General features: G+C 33.5%; 1 protein-coding gene across 1 annotated transcript in view; it reads left to right on the forward strand.

The window, feature by feature from the left end:
• The first annotated feature begins 5,872 nt into the window (after positions 1-5,872).
• Positions 5,873-23,534, forward strand: part of LOC136028767 (elongation factor 1-gamma) — a 30,920-nt gene continuing 13,258 nt past the window's right edge. The window contains exons 1-6 of the mRNA XM_065706668.1: positions 5,873-5,964; positions 11,512-11,661; positions 13,907-13,970; positions 17,224-17,530; positions 20,305-20,443; positions 22,622-22,791. Of these exons, the coding sequence (XP_065562740.1) occupies positions 5,953-5,964; positions 11,512-11,661; positions 13,907-13,970; positions 17,224-17,530; positions 20,305-20,443; positions 22,622-22,791 (842 nt within the window). The 5' untranslated portion in view covers positions 5,873-5,952. The remainder of the gene's footprint in view (positions 5,965-11,511; positions 11,662-13,906; positions 13,971-17,223; positions 17,531-20,304; positions 20,444-22,621; positions 22,792-23,534) is intronic.

The following is a 23,534-nucleotide window of genomic DNA, read 5'->3' on the forward strand; positions in this document are numbered from 1 at the left end:
TTTTTATTTAATTTAAATAGAAAAGGTGATCGTACAAGCTTCGGAAGTGGCTCAATGGTTTGCTAATCAGAAGTTTTAGTGACCTTTCTGTGATTAAGTTCCTATTCACAGGGGTGAATAGGTAGGGTGGTCGTAAAAACTCCGGAATGGACTAATTTGATTGAAAATCAGATGTTCTACTGCCCTTTTAGATCCAGAGACATCAGAGGGTGGATACCCCTCCCCAGACCTCGTCTTTTTCCGAAATGCATGTGACAGAAATTTTGAGATTGTCATTTGTTGTCAAAGAAACTTCAAAAATAGCTCATTCAATTGAAAATTGAAAGAGCCAGTACGCTTTTTAACAGTCGAAAGTGATTAGAGGGCAACAAACTTCCCTCTCACGCCCGCCATTTTGCCCAAACACATCCAATAAAAATTTTGAGATTGCCATTTTGTTCAACGTAACTGAAAGGTCTAGAAATTATATCTTTGAGGATGACAACACCCTAAAGCCCTCAGAGAGAGGGTTGTAAGTTAGTCCGGGGGGGCATATAAGTTATATATAGAAAGGGCGATCATATAACCTTCGTAGGGGGGTGAATTGGATTGGTAATCAGAAGTTATAATGCTCTTTTTGATATCCAGAGTGATCGGAGGGTGAATACCCCCACCTCGTATTTTCCCGAAACGCATATGGTTTTAATTTTAATATGGCCATTTGATGTTGTAGAAACTTCGAAAACAGCTCGTTCGATTTCAAATTGGAAGGACTATTGCCCTTTTCAATAGTCAAAAGTTATTGGATGGCAACTAATCCCCCCCCCGCACACACATGCAATAAAAATTTTGAGATAGACATTCTGTTCAACATCGTTAAAATGTTTAGAAATTATTTATTTGAGGATGGCAACCCCCCCCCCTCAAAGCCCTCAGGGCAAGAGTTGTAAATTATGCCCTGGGGCATATAAGGTATATATAGAAAGGATGATCGTAAGAACTTCGAAGGGGCTCATTGATTTCTTAATCAGAAGTTGTAGTGCCCTTTTTAAGGCTCAGAGTGATCGGAGGTCGGATAACCCCCCCCCTTTCCTCGTTTTAGATTTTTATTTGTTGTCGTAGAACTTCAAAAACAGCTCATTCGACTGGAAATTGAAGGGGCCGATGTCCTTTTTAATAGTCGGAACTAACCCCCTCCATCACCCACCATTTCCCCAGACACATCAAAGAATAGCCATTGAGATAGCCGTTCTGGTCCTTTGAGAAAGGACCGGAAATAATGTCTTTGAGAATAACAGAATAATATAGCCCTCAAGGCAAGGTAAGGTGTGCCCTGGGGGCATTTAAGGTAAATATAGAAAGGAGGATCGTATAAACTTCAGAGGGGGCCTGTTGGATTGGTAATCAGAGGTTCTAGTGCCTTGCTTAAGATTTACAGTGATCGGAAGGTAGATCAGGGCTAGTGCCCTTTTTATCAGTCAAAACTGATTGGAGAGCAACAAACTCCTCCTCCCCACGCCCATCAACTGTCAAAACACATCTAATCAAAATTTGGAGATAGTAGTTTTGTTCAGTGTAGTTGAAAGATCTGGAAATATATTTTGGACATTTCCCATACCTTCTCAACACGAGAATCTGCACTTTATGAAAAAATGGCTGGAGATTATCAGTTTAGTATACATATACTGATATATATTTCTTAAAGTTTTAATAGTTTTTAGTTTATTAAAGCCAAAAAAAGGTAGAACATTTTAAAGTATTTTGTTTATTTAAATCATACAATAAATAATCGAAACAAACTCAAAACGAGCAAAAATTAACATGAGTATGGCTGACAACCACCATGCCTTCTCATAACCAGAAGACAATTTGCACTTTACAGAAAATAAAAGACATTTAAAATGTTTTCACTTTTTTTTACTCGTTTAAAATGTTTTTATTAGCTATATGAAGGGGGAAGTTCTTCCCCATGCACTCCAATAATAGCGCAAGAGTCTGGTACCCTTTTTAAGAGTAACAAAAGACTGGTGGGCAAGCCTATTTATTTTCTAACCGCATCCAGTCATTTTGAGACAGGTATTTTGTTCAGTTCAGCATAGTAGAATGGTCCAGCAACTATGTCTTTAGGGATATTAGGCGTTTCAACCCCCCGCAATTGCGCATAAGCTTTAAAACTAAAAGTTTTAAAGCTTAAGCTTAAGCTAAGCCTTAACCAAAGGGCATTGTGTTAAATGGTTGCCAGTAAGACACCTCAGCAATATATCGAAAACGAATGGCAGTATTAAGTTGAAACTTTTGGGGATACTGCTGTTACTATTTCTGCTCTTACAATTAAACTCAAAACGAGCAAAAATTAAAATTAGCAAGGCTGATATCACCTGTGAAGACCAGAACACAATTTGCGCTTTACTGAAACAAAATACATTCGAAATGTTTTCACCTTTATTACTTTCATTAAAGGAATATTATCAAAACATTACTTAATATTTGTCAGTATCAGTATTGATTCTGAGTTCAAAGTGAACACACCTGGAATAAATTGGATATTAATTCAGTAATTCCTTTTTAGCTCAAGAATTGTGAATTATTTCAAAACTTTGCTATAAGCCTTTATCTAAAGAATACTAGTTCATTATAATTCAAGGTTTCGCAATAATTGGTTAAGGATAATAGCGACATGTAACTCTGATCTACATAAGAGGATTATCAAAAGAACTATTTGTGTATTAAGAATTATAGAAAAGAATTATTGAGCAATTATTATTCAGCCATTTGAACCAGTAAGCGAGAATCATTTCATTTTACCAGTAAGCAAGCAGAAGAGGGGAGGTTTCTGTCGCAAGGGCCATAGTACCTGCCGGGAGCGGTGTCACCCCTAAACTGCGGGGAATAGGAAGCAGAGACCTACATTTCCGTCGGTAATTGGTATGTAAATTTGACGTCTTTCATGCATGATGCCCGTCACCAGTAGTGACGATAATTCTGTCCTGAATTTTATACAGATCAATTTGTTAATTGGCGCAGAGGACGATGTGATTAAAAGGCACGGAGTGGAATTTTTTGACACTAATTTGATCAGGGTGGCCAAGATATTATTGTGGCATCTATGTCCGGGTCATGAGAATCGCCCTATTTGGAACGGATATCGTGCACTGGTTAGCCATTTCAGCGACGTAGTTACTCTATTGAAATCACTTGACGATACTGACACTGATTTTCCGACTTTCGTCATGAAGCATCCTACAGAAGTACCCTGCCGTCCTGCCACTACCTACAACTCTCTATTCTCAAATTTAACAAGGTCCGCCATTTTTTTGCAAATTGCTGCTATAGACCAGATTACTGGACATGAACTAGTACGTAGCGTAAAGCCCATCAATGACAAGTGGTATATCAATATAGACAAGTCTGCTACGGAGGACTTCTGCTTGTCAATCCAGAATGTAATCTCCGGTACTACAACAAAAGTATTTTCCAAGTGGTTTTTTGGTATAGCACGTAATATTCCTAGCGATGTTGATATTGCGGTACTTGGAAGCCAACACGGTATCAAAGATGCTAAAAGATTGGGCCTATCTAAGTCTGTGAAATTCCATTTTTTGTATTCTTTTGCTCAATCTACGTTTTTCAGGCATGGCCTCAGGGTAGGCAATGAAATTTTTCCTGTTTACGAGTTTAAGGACCTACCCAAATGCTGTTCTAAATGCCGATTGCTAGACAATCTGCAGAGCTCCTGTCCCAGCGTTCTACCAAAATGTGCTCGTTGTGGAGGGATGCATATATCAACAAAAGATGAGCCACGCATTGCCGATCCCAACTGCGCAAACTGTAACCAGAAACACCCTTCCTATAGATTTTCCTGCCCTGTTTATAAAGGATCGGGTAAAGCAGAACTCCACCCTTCAACTATGAGTGCATCAGCCTCAGTTATTTCGTTTAAAATAAACAGCACCAAAGATAAGGATTTATTATTGATGAGTTGTACGGTTCCTACGATTTGGTGTGTCTCCAAGAGCATCTTTTCACTGATTCAAGCTTGAATTTTGTCCGTTGAAGTCAGCATCATACTGCGTTCCTGAGTCCAGCAAAAATTACTGGCGGTCGCCCTTCCAGTGGACCAGCCTGTATCTTTAAATGGGACATTCATCTACCCTACCCAGTACTCTTCTACTCCGACGAATGTTTTTGGCTGTGCGTGTTGGCAGTATCGTATTTATAAACACTTATCTCCCATATAAAGGATACTCGATCAGATCCTTGACTATATTTGAAAAGGCTTGTGGTCTGCAGAAGAATCTTGTGAATCAGGTACAGTATATGATAATTGGGGACCTTAATACTGATATTAATCTATCTTCTGTGAGAAGTGATTCACTTTTTGAGTGTCTACCATAGTACCGCGTTGTGCCCAAATCCCACAAATATTCATATGTTCTTCACTCTGGAAGTACAAGTGATATTTACCATATCATTTTCTCGCCTGGTATCATCACATCTTCTGCTTCTACTAATGTTAACGAGCAAGATACTGACCATTTGCCAATTTCAGTGACATTTACAATGGACATTGATGTGTCGGAAACCAAATGCTCGCGAGAAAAATCGAAGTGGTTTGAAAAGAGCAACTTGAGCAAAGCAAATATACCGCGCTATATCTTTACCTTGACAACCCTTCTTTCTACCATACGTGTTCCATATCATCCTCTTCAGTGCCAGGTACCTACAAATGGTAAAGCTGATATTGACTGTTATTGTAACCAACTTGTGATGTGTATGAAAAAAGCATAAGAAGCTGCCGTACCTCGGCAACGTATTCGCAAAAAAAACACAAAAACCTACCGGGTCAATGGACCCTTATTTAAAGTCGATAAAAATAAAACGAAAATATGGCTCAATATATAGAGTGAATGTGGTTTGCCAAGTTTTGTGTGTATGGCTGATCTTAAACGTAAAACTGAAACCGAATATAAACGTTATCTGAGGTCGCCAAGCTACTGCGATATGAATTTACCAGTGAGTAGGAAAGATTGGAGAAAAATAATCAATTCTGACAAGTTAAATGATGATACTATGACAAGTAACTGCTTTCCACCTTCAGCCTGGTATAAACGTTATTCTTTGATTTTTTTCGGTGATTAACTATCCAGTGCATTCTATATATACTCGCCTTCTTACCCCCCCCCCCCCTCTTTAGTGTAACGCTTTCGCAACGCCAAATAGTGCCCAGATTTTTTCTTCCGTAATTGATGCTGAGAGAAATTTTAAATCTGATTCAATAGATAAGGATGGCATTTCTAAGATGCTTATGCCGATTGATTGCCACCCCCCCTTATATCTCACTTTCAGCTTCTTTTTGAAATGTGTCTTTGTACTTCAAGCGTACCTGAGAGTTTTCTGTGTGGCGCTATTTCGTCAGTTTTAAAAAGGGAAAAGTCACCGACTGAATGTTCTGCTATTGACCTATTACTGTTTCTTGTAATATTTCAGAGTACCCATCGTCTTTACTAATAATACTACTTTTGAAAGTACTTAAGTGAAGCTGTCAGAGAAGAAGCGTCTTTGAAAGAAGTACTATTTTCTGATCAGTAAACATGTTGTTAATATTTGGCCTAAATTAATTCTACAATGCTATTGCCAAGTAAATATCTAGCATTTTTTTGTTGGGGGGGGGTGAGAATAACTTAAAAACCCGTATTAAGAAAATTAAATACATTTTGTTAAAATCTTACGAGCCATACAATGTTTTGGAAGGAGGGGGTGGGTTCAAGCTCGGTATCCTCCTGGATAAGGCCTTGATTATTGCTGTTGCTCCAAAGTTGAGTAAATTTCTTCTCTACGTATTTTCAAAGACGACGGCCAAATCTGCAATATATACGAGTGTCATTTCTGATAGTAGATGACGCACAGGGCAAATTGTGTTTTTCTATTGAAATAAATATATTTGCTACACAACAGCAATTTACTAAAAAGAAGATGGTTGCTGGAGTAAGAAATTACTTTTGTCTTATCTATTTGCATCTTGATAAACCGTTAGTACAAATCAATTATGTTATAAAAAAATATTATTGTCTTGAATATCCAAAATAGTATCTGCAGCCTAATGAATTTCATACTGTGCATGGATTGCAACGGTATTTATCCATGATTTTGCTTACACTTGCAAAGAATCAATTAAGAAAAACATTCTCAAACCAGTTAATTTCGTGTCAAATGCACTGGGAGATGATGGGTTCTAGTTGTCTCGCGAAGTAGTTCAGTTTGTTGAAGTAAATTTCAGGGATTGGAACTAGAGCTCCTATGACATCCATCACTGGATTCATTATTGAAAGTTTCATTGTCCAAACCTACCCTCCTTCCAAGATAGCAAAAATAGCTAATCCAGAACCTTAATGTTATGGTTAAAATTCTAGTATAGCTAAATTTTACCATCTTGTTAAGGGGTCAGGTTAGGAGAAGGATATTTTTGTGGATGGATTACAGACCAATGTATGTCTTTGGAAGGTATTTGAAATACATACCTCCAGTTTTTCTCCCTCTTAGAGGGCAGTGACCTTTGATTACATTTTAAAAACTGTTGTTAAAGTGAAACCTTGCTCAATGCCCTTTACAAGTGAAATTGTCTATTGTCTAAAATAGTACTAAGAAAAGACAGTTCATTATTTTTTTTTTGGGGGGGGGGTAACATTCTAGTTAATTGACTTCTTGCTATCTCAGAAAGGTTTTAGGTTAGGAAAATGAAACTTTCAGGGGTGGGTCTACAGGCTAAAGTATGTCCCAGGAAGGTATTTTAAAGTGCCCATCTCCGCTCCTCCCTCTAAAGGTCCCTAAAATTTGCCTAAATGACAGGTCTATACCTATTGAAATTTTGACAGAACAACATCTTACCTTAATTTTCAGTTACTAGTTGCCTTTTCTCTGCCTTTAGTTCTAAAAAATGTAATTCCTGTTATTTTAGTAGAATTCTGAGCCATTTCAATGTTTTTTTTTCTTGAAAATTTAGGAAATGTATTTGTATATCTTCAAAACCTTATAATTTAGGATTGAGCAAAGTTGTGAAGATAAAAAAAATTTTGTTGTACTTCCTTCAAGCAGAAGATCTATTTTTCAAGTTTTCACTTTTATAAGACACATATTTTCAAGGTCATCAAAAGGTCGGTGCCCTCTAGAGGGAGAAGGAGTAGAGGTAGGTACTTCAAAATACCTTCCCAGGAGATACTTTAGCCTGTAGACCCATCCCTGAAATTTTCATTTTCCTAACCTAACCTCTTTCTGAGATAGCAAGAAGTCAATCAACTAGAATTTTACCCCAACATTAATTTGGATAAATTAATTTTACCAATGTAATGGCATTTTCTTCTTTGCACTGAGAAAGTGAAGTATTATTTGTCAAAAACAGCACATAGAAAATATAGTATTATTTTGTTGGAAATTTATTTATACCAAATATGGTAAGCTTTCAAGCTTGTCGCAATAAACATAATAAATAGAAGTTATGACAATACTGACAACATAATACACACATACAAATCAATGAAAATAACTACAACAAACACTGACAAATAATACTAAAAATTATTTTAAAATGATTTACTTTGAAAATTTGTTTCTGCTAGTTTTGTTTTGAATCTGTTTATGTCATCTGTTAGAAATGTTTTAGGTGGAAGGTCATTCCATGGCTTCCATACCCTGCTGTAAAATGAATGTTGGCCTATTTTCCTTTTTGAAAGTGAGGGGTACAATTTATGTGGGTGATAACAGGTCCTGTTAGTGTTATTAAATGTGAAGAACTGTGATGTGCTTATATTATCAATATAAGTACATCACAGAAATGACAGATAACTTGTACTTTAATTGAAAATTCATCATTTTTAAGAGCTTGAAAAGTGCTTAAATTTGAATTTGTGGTAGAAGTGACATATTTGTAAAGAACATAAAAAAGACATCAATTGGTATGTTTGCTTTGTTGGTAAGTTAGTTATATGAACTGTCATAATTTTTTTGAAAATTTGTCAATTTTAAGAGCTAAAAAGCTCTTAAATATCAATTTAAGGTAGAAGCAATTATTATATTTGTAAAGAACATAAAAAAAGGCATCAAGTGGTGTATTCACTTTATATGAAAGCCAGTTATATGGTTTGCTATAAATTTACCATTATATCTAAGCAATTAGTTTTGATTACTTAGTTCTATGTAGGAAACATAGTAAGTCAACTTAAAATGGTAAAGTTCTAGTTGAGTGACTTCTTGCTATATCAGAAAGGGGTTAGGTTAGGAAAATGAAACTTTCAGGTATGGATCTATAGGCTAAAATATATCCTGGGAAGGTATTTTAAAGTACCCATCTCCACTCCTCCCTCTAGAGGGCCCTGAAATTTGCCTACATGACAAGTCTATACCTATTGAAATTTTGACCAGACATTTACCTTAATTTTCAGTTACCAGTTGCATTTTCTCTGCCTTTAGTTCTGAAAATGCAATACCTGAAAAATACCTTTTGTTTGCATGAAAATGCAAACAATTTTTGTACTTAATTCAAGCAGGAGATCTATTTTGCTAAGTTTCACTTTTATAACACACATATTTTTAAAGGTCAGGGTCCTCTAGAGGGAGAAGGAGTGGAGGTGGGTACTCTAAAATACCTTCCTGGCATACACTTTAGCCTATTGACCCATCCGTGAAAGTTTTTTTTCCTAACCTAACCCATTTCCAAGATAGCAAGAAGTCAATCAACTAGAATTTTACCCTTAAAACAAACATAAGTTTAAATGAATAATGCTAGTTATAATTAGGTGAAAAATCAGGGTGAATTTTTTTCAAAAACCTTTGGCACTGAATAGAAAGTCTTAAAGTCTTTTTTTTCTTAGAGATTTAAGTTTCTGTTGCTGGAAAATCATTGTTATATTTAAGAATGCCTGGAAATCTTGGTTTTGGGTATGAATAGACCTAGAATGGATCCAGGGTGTAGGCTAATAACTGTTTTTGTTTTCATTGCTGGAAAATCATTGTTATATTTAAGCAATTAGTTTTGATTATTCTTAAGGTTGAACAAAATAACATTGACTGAAATATGATATTCTCATAGAAGTTTAATAATTTAGTAAAAAAAACACACCTGGAAATCTTGGTTTTGGGTTTGAATAGACCTAAGATGGATCCTGGGAGTAGTCTAATAACTTTTTATTTTCAGTGTCCTTGGCCCTTTAAAAATAACATAAATTAGTATCAATAAATAAATGAAACATAAACAGAAAAGGAATGAAAATGAATCCTCAAATTGAGCTTAAAATAACATAGCCTATTACTCTGAATAAAGAAATTTTAAAACAAAATAAAATTGTGCCCCACAAAAGCAGTTATCAGTTTTGAAAGGGAAAGATGGATGCTTCACTGAGAGGAAAGAATATAGTATACCTAAGAAATAGGTAGGCCATTAACCATAGAATTATGGCCTATATCCCTATAACAATTTAACAAATTATGATTATCTGGAATACAGAAACACGCTGTATATTCTAAAGCAAAACTCAATGTTTTCACATTTTCTTTAGTTTTATAGCTACATCCCAAGGGCTACTTAGGATCATCAGAGCATAAGCAGAGCACATTGTCTGAGACCCAACAATGATATTTACAACCATTTCTGAAATTTTCATTTTTCTAACAACTACTTTTCAAGATGGTGAACAGCCCTTGGACTGAAATTAGCCTACTACCATGAATATTTTTCGAATCCCAGGGAGTTTTTTTTTTTTTTTTTTTTTTTTTTTTTTTTTTTTTACATTAGAAATGTAAATAAAAAGTAAGCTGTTCATTGTAAATATGCATTGCATGTTCATGGCTTTAAATATTTGATCATATCAAGAATTAATTTTGATTCTTATTAAAATTAACATCTACCACAACACAAAGTTGCTCATATGAGAGAAGGGAAAGAAATAGTAACTTCCATTTTCCAAAGGCGAAAGAATAGTTAGTTTAGTTTGTCTTAGGTAAAGATTGTAAACTGTTGATAGTCTTAGTACCAGGGCGCTGGAGTTGAGTTTTAGTAAATTTTTGCTGGATGGATTTGGAGTTGTTATATTGAAAGTATCTGGATTTTGTGATAAGTTATGATAAACAGTAGAATATACATTTTTGAAGTCTTTGAATAGATGCATTAATTTGTCTCTGTCAGCATCAAATTGCATAACCAATCAACAATATTTTGGAATGTAACCAAACTTAAAAAACTAGACTACTTTTAAACAGTACTAGAGGGTAGCTACCTAAGGCCCTGTGTCTGTGTAAGTCTTGCATAGCCCTCCTAATATAATAAAAAAGGAAGAGTGGTCAACATGTTAACTGTAACTAACTTGTCAACCACAAGGGTTTGAAAGCAGCTGTGTACAGCTAGAGTTTAACAACTGGTTGTGCTTAAATTACTCTAAGTAAAGTATGTTTAGTAAAGCTTCTGCATCTTTAAGTAAGTTTGTTTAATTAGCTATTTAAATCATAGTAAGTTTATATTCTTGTGTCTGGGTGATTCAACTCATCCTGATTTCATTGTTTGTGTCTGGATTGCTATGCTGTAGCATTGTAATATTTTGTGTATTTGAGAATGTATAGCTCATTTAACTTGGGGCTTCTGTTGTCTTCATTTGACAACAATTGACTCTGCAAGACTCATTTAGATTAGAAAAATTCACTATTGCAATGGAAAAATTGAAGCTTTAGAAACTGATCAGGTGAACAAATATGATGTTCAGGCTCAAAACTATCAAAGGAATTTGTGACTGTGCCTGCACCAAAGTACAAACACCTGTCACTTCAGCTTTTGACTAAAGAATGTTGTGCTATAATTCCCACCCCTGAATCTCTCCAGTATATGTTGCATGTCCTTGTGTGACCCTTGTGTAGTGATAGTATGCCTTAATATGAGGAGGGTATGTACAGTCAGTGGCACACAAAATTTAATTTTAGCTGCTTTATTTTGTGCTTACTTTAGTTAAAAAACTAAATTGTGATCTTGGTACTTGTGTATTATATGCCACTCACTTTTCATTTCATTAGAACTTTGATCTTCCTAAGCACATGTGCACACGCTATAGAATGTTCCTGTTCCTTAGGGTCACACCTGTGTTCATACTGTGGAATAATAGACACAACCTATGTCTTGTCAGATAGGATGTTTCTCCTAGATATGGGAGACAGAATGTTGGTTTTATCTCCCAAAAGTTCCTGTTATATAAGTTCCCAAGTACATCTTCATGCAGACATGGCCAATAGTTCTGTAAATATTTTATTTGTTTGTATAGCAATTTATTTTTGTCAGATTTAATATATGAAAATGAGTTTTTTAGTTTAGCTGCTATTGTAAACTCCCCCTCAAAGTCAAATTCCAAAGCTGATTGCTAAACATGTTTTTTTTACATTTCATTTTTTAATGGATATTTTGTTATTCAAAGTTCCCAAGTACATCTTCATGCAGGTATGGCCAAATAATTCAGTATTTTTTTGCCTTCTACAAATCTTGATATTGAATTCTTATTCCAGAAATTATACACATATCCAGAAAACTTCAGGGCCTTTAAGGCTCTCATTGCTGCCCAATATTCAGGTGCCAAACTTGAAATTGCCAAGGGTTTTGTCTTTGGTGAAACCAACAAATCTGATGCCTTTTTGAAGAAGTTTCCTCTTGGTAAGGTGAGTTTTCTAATGTATCTAATGATAGGTTATTCCATCAAATATGGTTTATATTAAAAAATTGTAATCTGGGGGTGAGGATCTGCAATTGATTCGAATTCTTCTATATGACAATACTTTATTTACTTTCTGTTTTTATCAATGTTCAATTTCTAAATTGGAAGCATTATAATGAAAACAGAAATTATAGAATACACAAAATCCTAGACATAGTACCTGTATCAAATATGCATAATCAGTCAATTTTAAAATAATATTAAAAGTTGATTAATAAAAATAAGTTAAATTTCTAATTTTTCTGTTAATTGTATTTGTAATATAAAAAACACATTAACCTTGTAGAAAAGATAGAGATGATTTCATAGAGATGATGTCAATATAAAATAATATTAAAATTTGATTAATAAAAATAAGTTAAATTTCTAATTTTTCTGTTAATTGTATTTGTAATATAAAAAACACATTAACCTTGTAGAAAAGATAGAGATGATGTTATGTAGTTGTAACTGCACTAATGTAAATATAGAACTGGATTATAGAAAAATCGGTTTTGGAGAAAACTAATTCAATCCAAGCTATTTAAGATTGACAAATTCTGGCTTTTAGCTAATATGTTGATGAGACACTTTTTGTTTTGATGGCTGATATGTTTGCTAGCAAAAAAGTTTAAGGAATAAATTCGTAGCTTGTTCACTTATTATAAGAATACTTAGAATTTTCTTAGAAAAGAAGAAAAGATTAATATGACTGTTGGACATGATCTTTTTGAAAAACAATATTGGGATTATATTGAACATTTCAGTCAATTTTAGGACTACTCTTTTTGTACTATCTTAGTTATTAAACTAATTGAAATTTAAACAGAAGAATGGGTATCTGGAAGAAATTCACGTTTTCTGTGCTTTAATTTTCGTTTGAATTAACACAGTCCCAATTGGTAGAAAAATACGATGCAAGGATGTTAACTATTCTGTTCAATAAATTTTTGTTTTGTGACAGGTTAAGTTATAGATTTTAAAATTCAAGACTGCAATGATAACTGTAGTGAAACAGTAGTAGGAAACCAAGCACAAAGTTGTTTGACAGGTTTTGTGTATGAACTAGTACAGCATTAATTAGTCATTTTCAATGGTTTTCTTTTCTCTTCAAGTTTTTCTGTTTTCTAACCCAGCATGTATGTAAGTAATGGTAGGGGGTCTCTAAGTCTGACTATTTTTTTTAACTTTTTTATTATTATTATTTATTAGGAGCTCGTATTTTCTTGGTAAATTTATAAAATCCTGTATTATGGATACCCAAGGAAAAGAAAATTGATATTTAACTCTAGAATATAGAATTCTAAGTCAGTTTTAATTACTTCTTATCATTGGAATGTGAATTTTCATATTTGCTATTAAAATATTCAGTTTTGAAAATTAAATCAGCTGTAAGGATAAAAAAAAGTGTTTTATAGGAAACCTAAACAACAATATAACTCATTAAAAAAAAAATTCAAATTCAGTTTTTAACGAGAAGGACCTTATACAGTTGTGTGGGGGAGGGGGGCAAATTAAGAAAAGAACATGAGCTAAAAAATTGGCAAAAAAGTAAGCTAAAAACCTATGGCAGTAAAAAGCTTAAGAAATGGCTTTCCTTCTAAAGTATAATTGTTGTTGGTATTCTGTGGGTTGTTGGTGTTTGAATTGTATGGACAAAACGCATTGTTAAACTTGTCTAATTAGTTTTGATTGTGGATGTTCACGGCTCAACATTTAGAAACAACCACACGAAAATTCATGGAAAATTACGGTTTTCAGGTATAAATAGACCTAAGACAGTGGGTTAAAATGTTTTTATTTGGATGTCTTATGGGACATAGTGAGTTCCAAGTCCAGAGTAAAACATAATTTGTTGCCATCATGCCAGTCATATATAAAAAGATCATCTAACATTCACACTTATAAGATAATTAGTAAACTGTTTGCTGAACTTTTCGCAAAAGGAATATAAGTAGGAGAATTAAATCAGCAGGCAAAGTCTGCTCAAACATACAAGGGCTTGGCATTGATTAGTCAGTTAAAGGTTATATAGTTGCCAATCATGCACATAGGAAGGAGCTTGGGGACCTCCTCCGATATAGACTTGTCAAAAGTTTCTATTTGAATTATAGTGTGTAAAATTTACTTTTTTCTTATTTTGAATAGAACACCTTTACAGAGAATGATCTTTGGCCATCCAAATTGAAATTTTGTGCATTTTTTTTTAGGTGCCAGCATTTGAATCAGCTGATGGACACTGCATTGCTGAAAGTAATGCTATAGCTTATTATGGTGAGTCGTTTTTTTTTCTCTCTTTCTTTTTTTCTCTTCTCTTTCTCTTTCGTTTTTTTTCTCTAGCTTATTATGGTGAGTCGTTTTTTTCTATTCTTTTTGCATTTAAGATTTGTTCTTATAGGAAATTTAAATCTCATAAATAACAACGAAGGCCCACTGCCTTTCTATCATACGAAGTTACAAGGAATTTTGCGAAGACAGTGAATAGAAATATAAAATAAGACAAAGAAAAAAAAAACTAGCTTGCTCAAAATACATCGATAAAAAAAAATTTAATCTGAGATCAACAAATTAAAATAAAGTGTGGTAGAGCTTTAGCTCCGAGACTCAAATTTTATATTGACGTGTTTTTGTGTAAATTATTTTTTTTTTCTTTTTTATGTTATATTTGACTGCTGATATTTGCTTAGGTTGTATTCGTTTTTTTTTTTGAAATGCATCAAAAATTGGTTTATATACTCTTGTTACATTTTTACGAGTCGGACGGAAATGTGGTGGTGGGGGGGTCAGCAGGTGTACCGATTATGCGTGTGGGATGATACTATACGTATAGTTTCATATTGATATATTTTCTCCAAAGCTGAATCCAGGGGGTAAGGGGTTTGACTCCCCCCCCCAAAAAAAAAAATGTCCAATCGTAAAAACATAAAAATAATTAATATAAACAAATTTGTTATGCTTTTTGAAGCTTTTTATGACATATCTATAACAGAAACTTTTCGGGTTTATAACTGCTTCACTGCTTTAATTTCGACTTTTCACTGCTGCGTTCAATTTAAATTTATTGTAAATAGTAAAAAATAAATATTTGACAATCCTTTGTAGTTTTTAGTTTTCAGTAAAATTCTAGTTCTTAAAATTCTGTAGACATCTTAAAATACGACGAGTAAGTTTATTTGAGCTAGTTTTGTGGATGTATCTTGTGTAATTGGTGATTCAGTATATTTTTTTGTCCGATTATTTTGTACAAATCTTTTAATTTTGTTTAATTCAGTAAGTCAGTTGTAAAGAATTTCAGTGGTTTACTGCTGTAAAATTTGGGATTCCAGATTGCTATGACTAATTATAATTATAATGCCATCTTAGCTCTAGTTTCGTAGTGCTAAGATGGCCTCCTTCCCAGGCATGAAAGTTTCATACTTTTTTTCTCATTTCTGCAAGCATTACTAATATGTTAGTATTATTTGTGGTATGTTTTCGATCTGGACCAATTAAACAAAGAGAATATTTTTGAAAATATATATAACTAAACTGTATTAACATTTTGTACCAGCGATAAAGATATTCAGATTTAATGAAACTTACATCTTTAGATATAACTTTCATATGTATATATCAAGGCCGTATCCAAGGGGATTAGAGGGTTTGAATCCTCTCCGAAATGTCTGTCTAACTCTTAAAAACGTAACAAAGTTGTTGTGTACCCCCTCCCCCCTTCCGAAAAATAATATTTTTTTAACCCCTCTAAAAAATCCTTGATACGGCCCTGGTATATATATATATATATATATATATATATATATATATATATATATATATATATATATATATATATGCATGTGTGTGTCTGTGCGTCTGTATTTACTTTTTCAATTTCGGAAAATGGTATTCCCTTAAAAAGTATAGGTTACATGTTTGGGAAGTCATTAAAAATTAGCCAAAAAGATGTTTTTATTGAAGACAGTTTTAGAAGTTTCCTGTTGTGCTTACTGCTTTGATTGAAATCTTTGCAGACACAGGATGCGCATTATTTATGATATATGCTCATTTATTAGACAGCGTTTTGCTTAACAATTAGTTGATAGATTATAGGTTTTAATGGTTTTAAACTAGCCTCTCATTAGCTCTTCGACATGATTTTACAGACATAGGATTTTTAAGACAGGAATTTACAGACATTAGCTCTTGTTGACAGGATTTGAGATTCGCTGTCATTTTTACCAAAATTAATTTTGAAGCTACCTGTGGTGCTGGAAGAATTTGCTAATGGACCCTTCGTCTTTGAGACTGTCAGCCGACGCTGAGGCTCGCAAAATGAAATCTATGGTATCGAACGTCCTTAATGGAGCATCTTTTAATAATTTAGAAGTTTATATTAGAAATGTTTCAATAGTCAGTATTGCTAAATATAACGAAATTAAATTACTATTATGGAAAGGTTAGGAAAGATAGAACAAAAATTTAAAATACCTGTAATAGTCGTTCTTGGATTGTTCAAAATCACTATTATTAAGAATAGCACTAGAATAAAAAGTACAGAGAGGTCACAAAAGTACAGAGAATAGCCAAGATAAAACTCGTATTCGATAATGGCTCTGGCTTCCAACAATTTTGAAAAGACAAAAAAAAAGTATCAAAAACACATTCTGGACGAATATCTTTTCTATATTTTAAAGAAAATAGTTGAGAGGAGGAGAGAAACTCTTGGAATCAGCTAAAACCTTAAAAATATCTGAAAGTTCCATTTAGCCAACTACTTTCTTCCTAATTTTCAGGGTTTATTTTCCCTCTGCAAGTTTTTTATGCTATTTTTCTGCGGTCTTAAGTAGCTTTCACACTATTTATGCAATTTTCTATGTTAAATAGTTAAGTTATGTTCAGTATAATCTTTAGTGCTTGAACAGGTCCAGGCTGGCGTAAAAAATGTATTAACCATCACCATCATCGTAAGTAAACTAATGGAAAATACTTTCTTGGAATTTTTTCCAAAATTTGTTATTGCTTATCCCAAAATTCTAGTTTTGGTAGCTATGTTGAATTTCGCCATAACATGTCAAACTTACGTTATTTAAAATCTTAAGCAGGGCTTGATTATCCTTAGCCACGGACAAAATTTGTTCGATAACATATTTATTTATTTGTGAATTTTTTTCGAAAAATGGTAGTAAATTTCTTTTTGAATATTGACATTCTACAATTTTCTAATGTGAAAAATAAAGATCTAGATAAATCATTATTTCGGGAAAATACGTTTAGGCCCTAATTTGAAAAAAAAAATGAATGGCGTCACAAATCCTCACACGTCCAATGCACTATTGGTTTTACTTTTTACAGCGAACAAAACGAAATTAAGTTATTTTATAAAAGAGATTTTTTATTTTAATGGTTTTTTTTTTCACCGAGGGAATGCTTAATCTATTGTTACTGGCTCTAAAAGGCCCAAAGTTATGTTTTCAATCTTTTAATTACTGCTTTTTTTTTATTTAGTTCCGTTTGAAAAAAAAGCTGAATAAAATCTGTTAATTTTCAGTTGCTAATGAAACACTTCGGGGCAGCAGCGACTTGGAAAAGGCTCAAATTATTCAATGGATGACTTTTGCTGATACTGAAATTCTCCCTGCATCGTGTACCTGGGTGTTCCCTGTCTTAGGTATTATGCAATTTAACAAGCAGGCTACGGCCCGAGCAAAGGAGGATATTGACAAAGCCCTTCAAGCCTTAGATGACCATCTTCTTACAAGAACTTACCTAGTAGGGGAAAGGATTACCTTAGCTGATATTGTTGTCACATGCACATTGCTCCATCTCTATCAGCATGTTTTGGACGAGGCTTTTAGGTACCTTTTTATCTAATTGTGTAGTTACTAATTCTCAGCCTTATTTGGAGATAAAAGTCTGATAGGGTGTAATTTTTACTTATGCTTGTTTTGCAATTTACTAAATATGTGGACGGCAATCAGTTAAGCATGTTGTCATTAAGTTCTGGGTTTGTTTTACGAAACACAGAAAAAGATAAAATTAGAACATTTAGTCATTTGCTCGTAGTTAGTACGTCTCAGCTTTTTACAGAGCACGCCAGACACTCATCTCCTTCGATAGATTTTAATACTTGTTTTAGTGATGAAACATATCACAGCTTGCAATCTTATGTGTGATATTTTGGCAATATTTGATTTTTTTATAGTGCAATTAGAAAAAAATCTAATGATTTAGTTACAAAAGAAAGGCTAATTGGGAAAACACCATAAAAACTGAGTTCAATTCTTTTTTGACAAAATTTCTTGACATATTTTTCAAAATTTCTAAAATATTTGTAGAAAATGATGTGAATTTTTCTCTTTCTGATCAAGCACTTCTGGAAACATATCAGGTATTTAGGGTCTGGCCCTTAAAGCTGGCTTGCAAAAACATTATAGTGAAACCCCTCCCACGAAACTTCCCTAAATGTACAATGCTTGTACATTTTGTAGTGCATGTACAGTATAGATACGAAATACGAAAATCTTTGCACTTAAAAATGGGTATAGTTGCAAAAGTTGGGTTTGAACGTGCTTGAATTTGGATTTTCAGTAAAGCTCAAAAGTAGGGACAAAAAGTTATAAATAAAAAGAAAACAAATTATTCTTCTTTTTGGAAAATAAAGCCAAAGTAAAAAAAAAAGATAGCAAGCAATATTTATTAGAAGTTCTTTAACTTTTTATAGTTTCGTTGGATAATGCTGTTTTTCTCTCGTTTTTGTATGACACAAATATGAATTTCCTTTCCTATTTGTTTTGAAACTCTCCACCCCCCCCCCCCCCCCACAACAATCTAGTGTTTTGACGGCGATTGGATTTTGGTGTAATAAGAATAACTATTTTAATTTGTGTATTTGGAAAAATTAGTATATTAATCAGTGTCTGGTCCCAGTTCCTGACAGAATTTGAACGTGTCGCCAAACGCTAGGTGGTGTTCACAGTTTTTTGTTGACACTAGCCCTAGTTTCCACTCTTAGAACCTATCCATACTCTTTGGGTTTCCCTATATATGTTAGCATCATGTAAACAGGCTAGTACTGGAATCTTGAAAACAGATATCGCCCCTAAAGCTATCTTTCATTTCCCTAGTGTCAATGCCAGTGTAGTATTCCCTTAATCTGTGAAATGAGTATTAATTATATAGTATGATGATTCGATAGATTTTCAGTTAAATGCTGAATGTCTTTCCATATCATCATAGAGTAAGAGAAGTTTATCCTACCAGATACTTCTTTTTATAAGCATTCTGGTCTGGAAAAGCTTCTGACAAGGACGAGTTGTGCAACAACAAAAATTAATTCAACTAGAATTTGTCTTTAAGAAGTGAGATGATTCAGGAACCATTTCCTGAAGCTCCTTGTAGGTTTAAAACTCCTTGGATTAAAGTTCTAAAAAGTTATATAGAGACTAATTCATCTTGATTATGACCTAAGAAAAATTAAGCCTTTAACCGAAAGGCTTGAAAAATTAATCGAACAAAAAGAATAAGCAGAGAAAAAAAAAGAAATACCATCGTCAATCTTAAGAATTGAACTTAACTGTGTAGGTACAGTAGAGCCACCCCAGCCCGGAATAACCAAGGTATTCTTCTGGTACGGTATTAAGTACCTGGCAAATTACGTGATGAACTACCGAATGCTTCCCACCTAAACATTTGCTTCTAATAAGGAAGCTTCTGCTCTGGGTTTAAAAGGTTAAAAAAATGAGTCACACTCATGGCCTGTTCTACTTATATTTAACAAAAAAAAAACCCAAGAATGTTACCTTTGAAAAAACCGTCCATGTAAGATCAAAGGATTCTTTGATCCCGTGCTTCATGGTGGGAAACGCCCAAGAGGTCGTTCCCCAACCAGATGGAAGGACACGGCATGTGCCTTCTCAGCCATGACAAATATTCAGGAGGATGTCCACATCCTTCCAAGAGACCGGTCTAAATCGAGGTGCCATGTAGCATCACTCTCGACGCCGAAAGCAATTCGGCAGGAGCATTAAGTCAAGTAAGTCAGGGCATATGTAGGCTCTTAAAATGGTGGAGAAAATGCTAAGTCTGTCTAGCGCTTGACTTTCCCTTGCAGAGTTTTGAAATGATTGTTGTCATGTCTTGATGACATTTCTTGATTGACATATCTTGATGACAGGAAGACTCCCAACCTATCAGACATCGTTTTTTGTTTCTCTCTTAAGGTTTAACGGATTCTTGTATAATATGTGCAAAAATATAGAACGAAACTGTTTATGCTTGAATTTGTGTTTCATATTTATAATTACATTAGATTTTCGCATATGCAGTGCCAATATTTTTTAAATGGTTATTGCACAGAGAAAAGGTGTATTTGTAAAAAATATTGTGACTAAAAAAAATTGGTATTTGATATAGTAATAACGGGTAAAAAAAGGGGTAGTTATCTTCCTTCCTTTTCTGGGATAGGCATTATGGATACCGTAATAGGCTTAATAAAACACTTCAGAAAAATATACCAATCGAATTTAAGCACACTTTTTTTTAACACGAAAATATAAGACAATAATGCTGTTTTTCTCTTGATTATTAGTTGAGTATAAGTCTTAGATTGTAATATATTCTCTTCTTTCAGAAAATCTTATGTCAATACCAACCGCTGGTTTATCACTCTAATTAACCAAAAGCAGGTCAAGGCTGTAATTGGCGACTTCAAGCTGTGCGAAAAGGCTGGTGAATTCGATCCAAAGAAGTATGCTGAGTTCCAGGCAGCTGTAAGTTTTTTTGTTTGTTTTTTTTAGAATGGCTGGGATATTATTATCGTCATTCTATGGACTTCAGTATTAAAACGAAAGGAATAAAAAAATCAAGGAGTATGTATACTTAGTAGTCTTACATAAACGCTCGAAAAATCAAAAACATCTCATTCAAAATCATAAACAGTCGAATTGTTACATCGACAGTCGGAAAAAAACTTCAATCGAAAATCGTAAACACTCGATTATATCATCACTTGAAAAATCAAAAACCAGAAACGTTCGAATTGTTAATTTGTTAAATTGTTAATTGTTAAACGATTGTCGAATTGTTAAACGATCGAAAAATCAGAAACGCTTCAGTTAAAAAGTATAAACAATCAAAAATCATACAGTGTGATTGTTTTGCGAGAGAAAAAAAAACGACCTAAAAAAAGTAATCTTAGTCATTTTCAACGACTCATTAATTTACCTCTTGAGGCAAGGACACTGATACTTAAAAAAAATGGAAATCAAATACAATTTTGTATTTTGAAGTTACAAATATGGATTGAAGTAAAATCACTTGTCTGCTTGTCTTAAGAGAGTTTTAGATTCAATTATCTCTCGCCGAAATCTTTATTGAGTGATTCTTGTGGAAATTTATAGAAATTCTTATAGAAAGCTATTGAAACTTTTGCTAAATAATATTTCTTAGTTGTGTTTTTCAAATTGTATAACTTTAATACAATGCCTGAACTTCAACAGAGCCTGAGATGATTTCTCTGAAAATAAATATTGAGAAAAGATTTTATTTAATTTTGTTCTAGAGAATCCTATCTTTACGTAATCCCACAACAATATAAAGCAGAAGGTGTTATGTTAGGAAAATATATAAAAATATTAACTTTTTTGTCCTAAGACTAAGTTAGGGCTTCAGTCCGAACGACTATAAGTTTCATCAAATTTAATCTTAGTCATCAAAAGTTACGAGCCTGAGAAAATTTGCCTTATTTTGGAAATTAGGGGGAAATACCCCCTAAAAGTTATAGGATCTTAACGAAAATCACACCATCGCATTCAGCGTATCAGAAAACCCTATAGAAAAAATTTCAAGGTCCAGTCTACAAAAATGTGGGATTTCGTGTTTTTTGCCAGAAGACAAATCACGAATGCGTTTTTTTTTTCTTCTTAACGTGTTAAAGTAACACGTTTCTTAAGGTTCGTGTTCCCTGTGCAATCTTTAGCATGTCATTTTTATGCTCTCCTAGGCAGGTATGTAAAAAGTTCCAAATCGCAACTTGTGTTTTGATAGCTTTTCTTCGAGCAAAAGTATTTTTATATGTAAAAATGGTATTTTCAGAAAAATATTGGTAACAAATTTGAAAATTGCTATGGCAGTTTTTGCATGCCTGCCCCTAGGTTTTGGATATATCAACGAAATAGAATATTATTTCTGTCAATCCATAGCTTAGACTCAGACCTATCCAATTGCCGCATTGCAATGATAAAAATTTAATGTGCATGGTTTTTAGATTGAGAATACTTAGAAAATTGGTTAAAAACAAGACATTTTTCCTGTTTTTGAATCAAGCTTTGATCCTCCTTTAAAAATGCGTAAGGATCTTGTCCTTTCGATGCAGCTGCAGACTTGTCGCGAAATCGCTTCTTTTAAAGGGAACATATACCTTAAGTTTGTCATAACACTATTATTATATAGTCGGATCGAACCAGTTGTGGAATATTGATAGATACATAGATAAATACACTTTTATTTTCACCAAAATTTTCACGGCATTGCCAAATTTCTTTGGTATAGAAATTATCATGCATTTAATCTTAAAAAGAATCAATCTTAAACCAAAATTACAGAAAGATTTATTACTTGCGTAGATATCAACAGATGTAGACTTGTTTTTATACAATTTTCTATGCCTTACAATAGTTTACATAGTGAACGCTTCATAATTGAACATCGAATACACTTAGTATAGTCTGGACTGCTAGGAATGAAACTTAACAAGATCATTCTAATTCGTTGAGAAATGTCATTAAATTTGACTTCAAAATTGAAAGTAATTCTTTTAATGCTCTTGTTGTGAAATATTTGGCACCCCTTTTGAAAACAGGGTAAATTATTAATAGTTTTTATAGCAGTTCGAACTTCCTATCTTAAAGATGAATTTTGTATTTATTATTCCATCAATTGTATTTTAGATCGGAAGTGGAGAAAAGAAGAAGACAGAAAAGGCCCCGAAAGCAGTGAAAGCAAAACCAGAAAAGAAGGAAGTGCCAAAGAAAGAGCAAGAAGAACCAGCAGATGCTGCTGAGGAGGCTCTTGCAGCTGAACCCAAGAGCAAGGATCCCTTTGACGAGATGCCCAAGGGGTAAGATAATTTAAATCGAAAGAACGACCTCAATTGGAGCTCCAAAAACAATATACCACTCTTAACAATATCCTAAGACTTATATATATAAGCATTTATTAAATTTTAAAAATTCACTTTGATCCTTATTGATAATGGTCTTTAAAAATCGGTTGATGACATTGGTGTTTTACTCTCAAAAGTCAGTCCGAGTTTTAAATCTCTTTAATTTTCTTTGAATGGTTTTATTTTACGTTTTTGCTTTTAAATTTAAACTTTTTTTTATTTATTTATTACATTGTATCGTATTAGAGCACCTCAATCTGAACCTGAGTTCCAAGAACACGCAGCTTGGGTATTTTAACACGAACGCCCAATGAAATTACTAGGCTGTTAGCTAGCACTGCAACCAGGATGGCTAAAAGCAAGGTTATGCAATAGCACAATTTAAATTTGAAGCTTTACAATCCCCCTCCATCCCCTCAATTTGGTTTTGTTCACTTGTGTTGTTTATATGTCTGGATAATAAAACATAAACACATGAATTTGATGATTCCATAGATTTTCAGCTAAATGCTGAATTTCTTTCCATATCGTCATAGAGCAATAGAGGTTTATCCTACCAACTGCTTCTTCTTATAAGCGTTATGGTCTGGAAAGGCTTCTGACAAAGCTGAGAAAAGTATCAGCACAATCTATCTAAAAATTCAGGACAACTTATATGTATAGTTACATAAGACAGATTGGCATATTGTATTAACTTT

The sequence above is a fragment of the Artemia franciscana genome, chromosome 7, assembly GCF_032884065.1.
Source record: "Artemia franciscana chromosome 7, ASM3288406v1, whole genome shotgun sequence".
NCBI lineage: Eukaryota > Metazoa > Arthropoda > Branchiopoda > Anostraca > Artemiidae > Artemia > Artemia franciscana.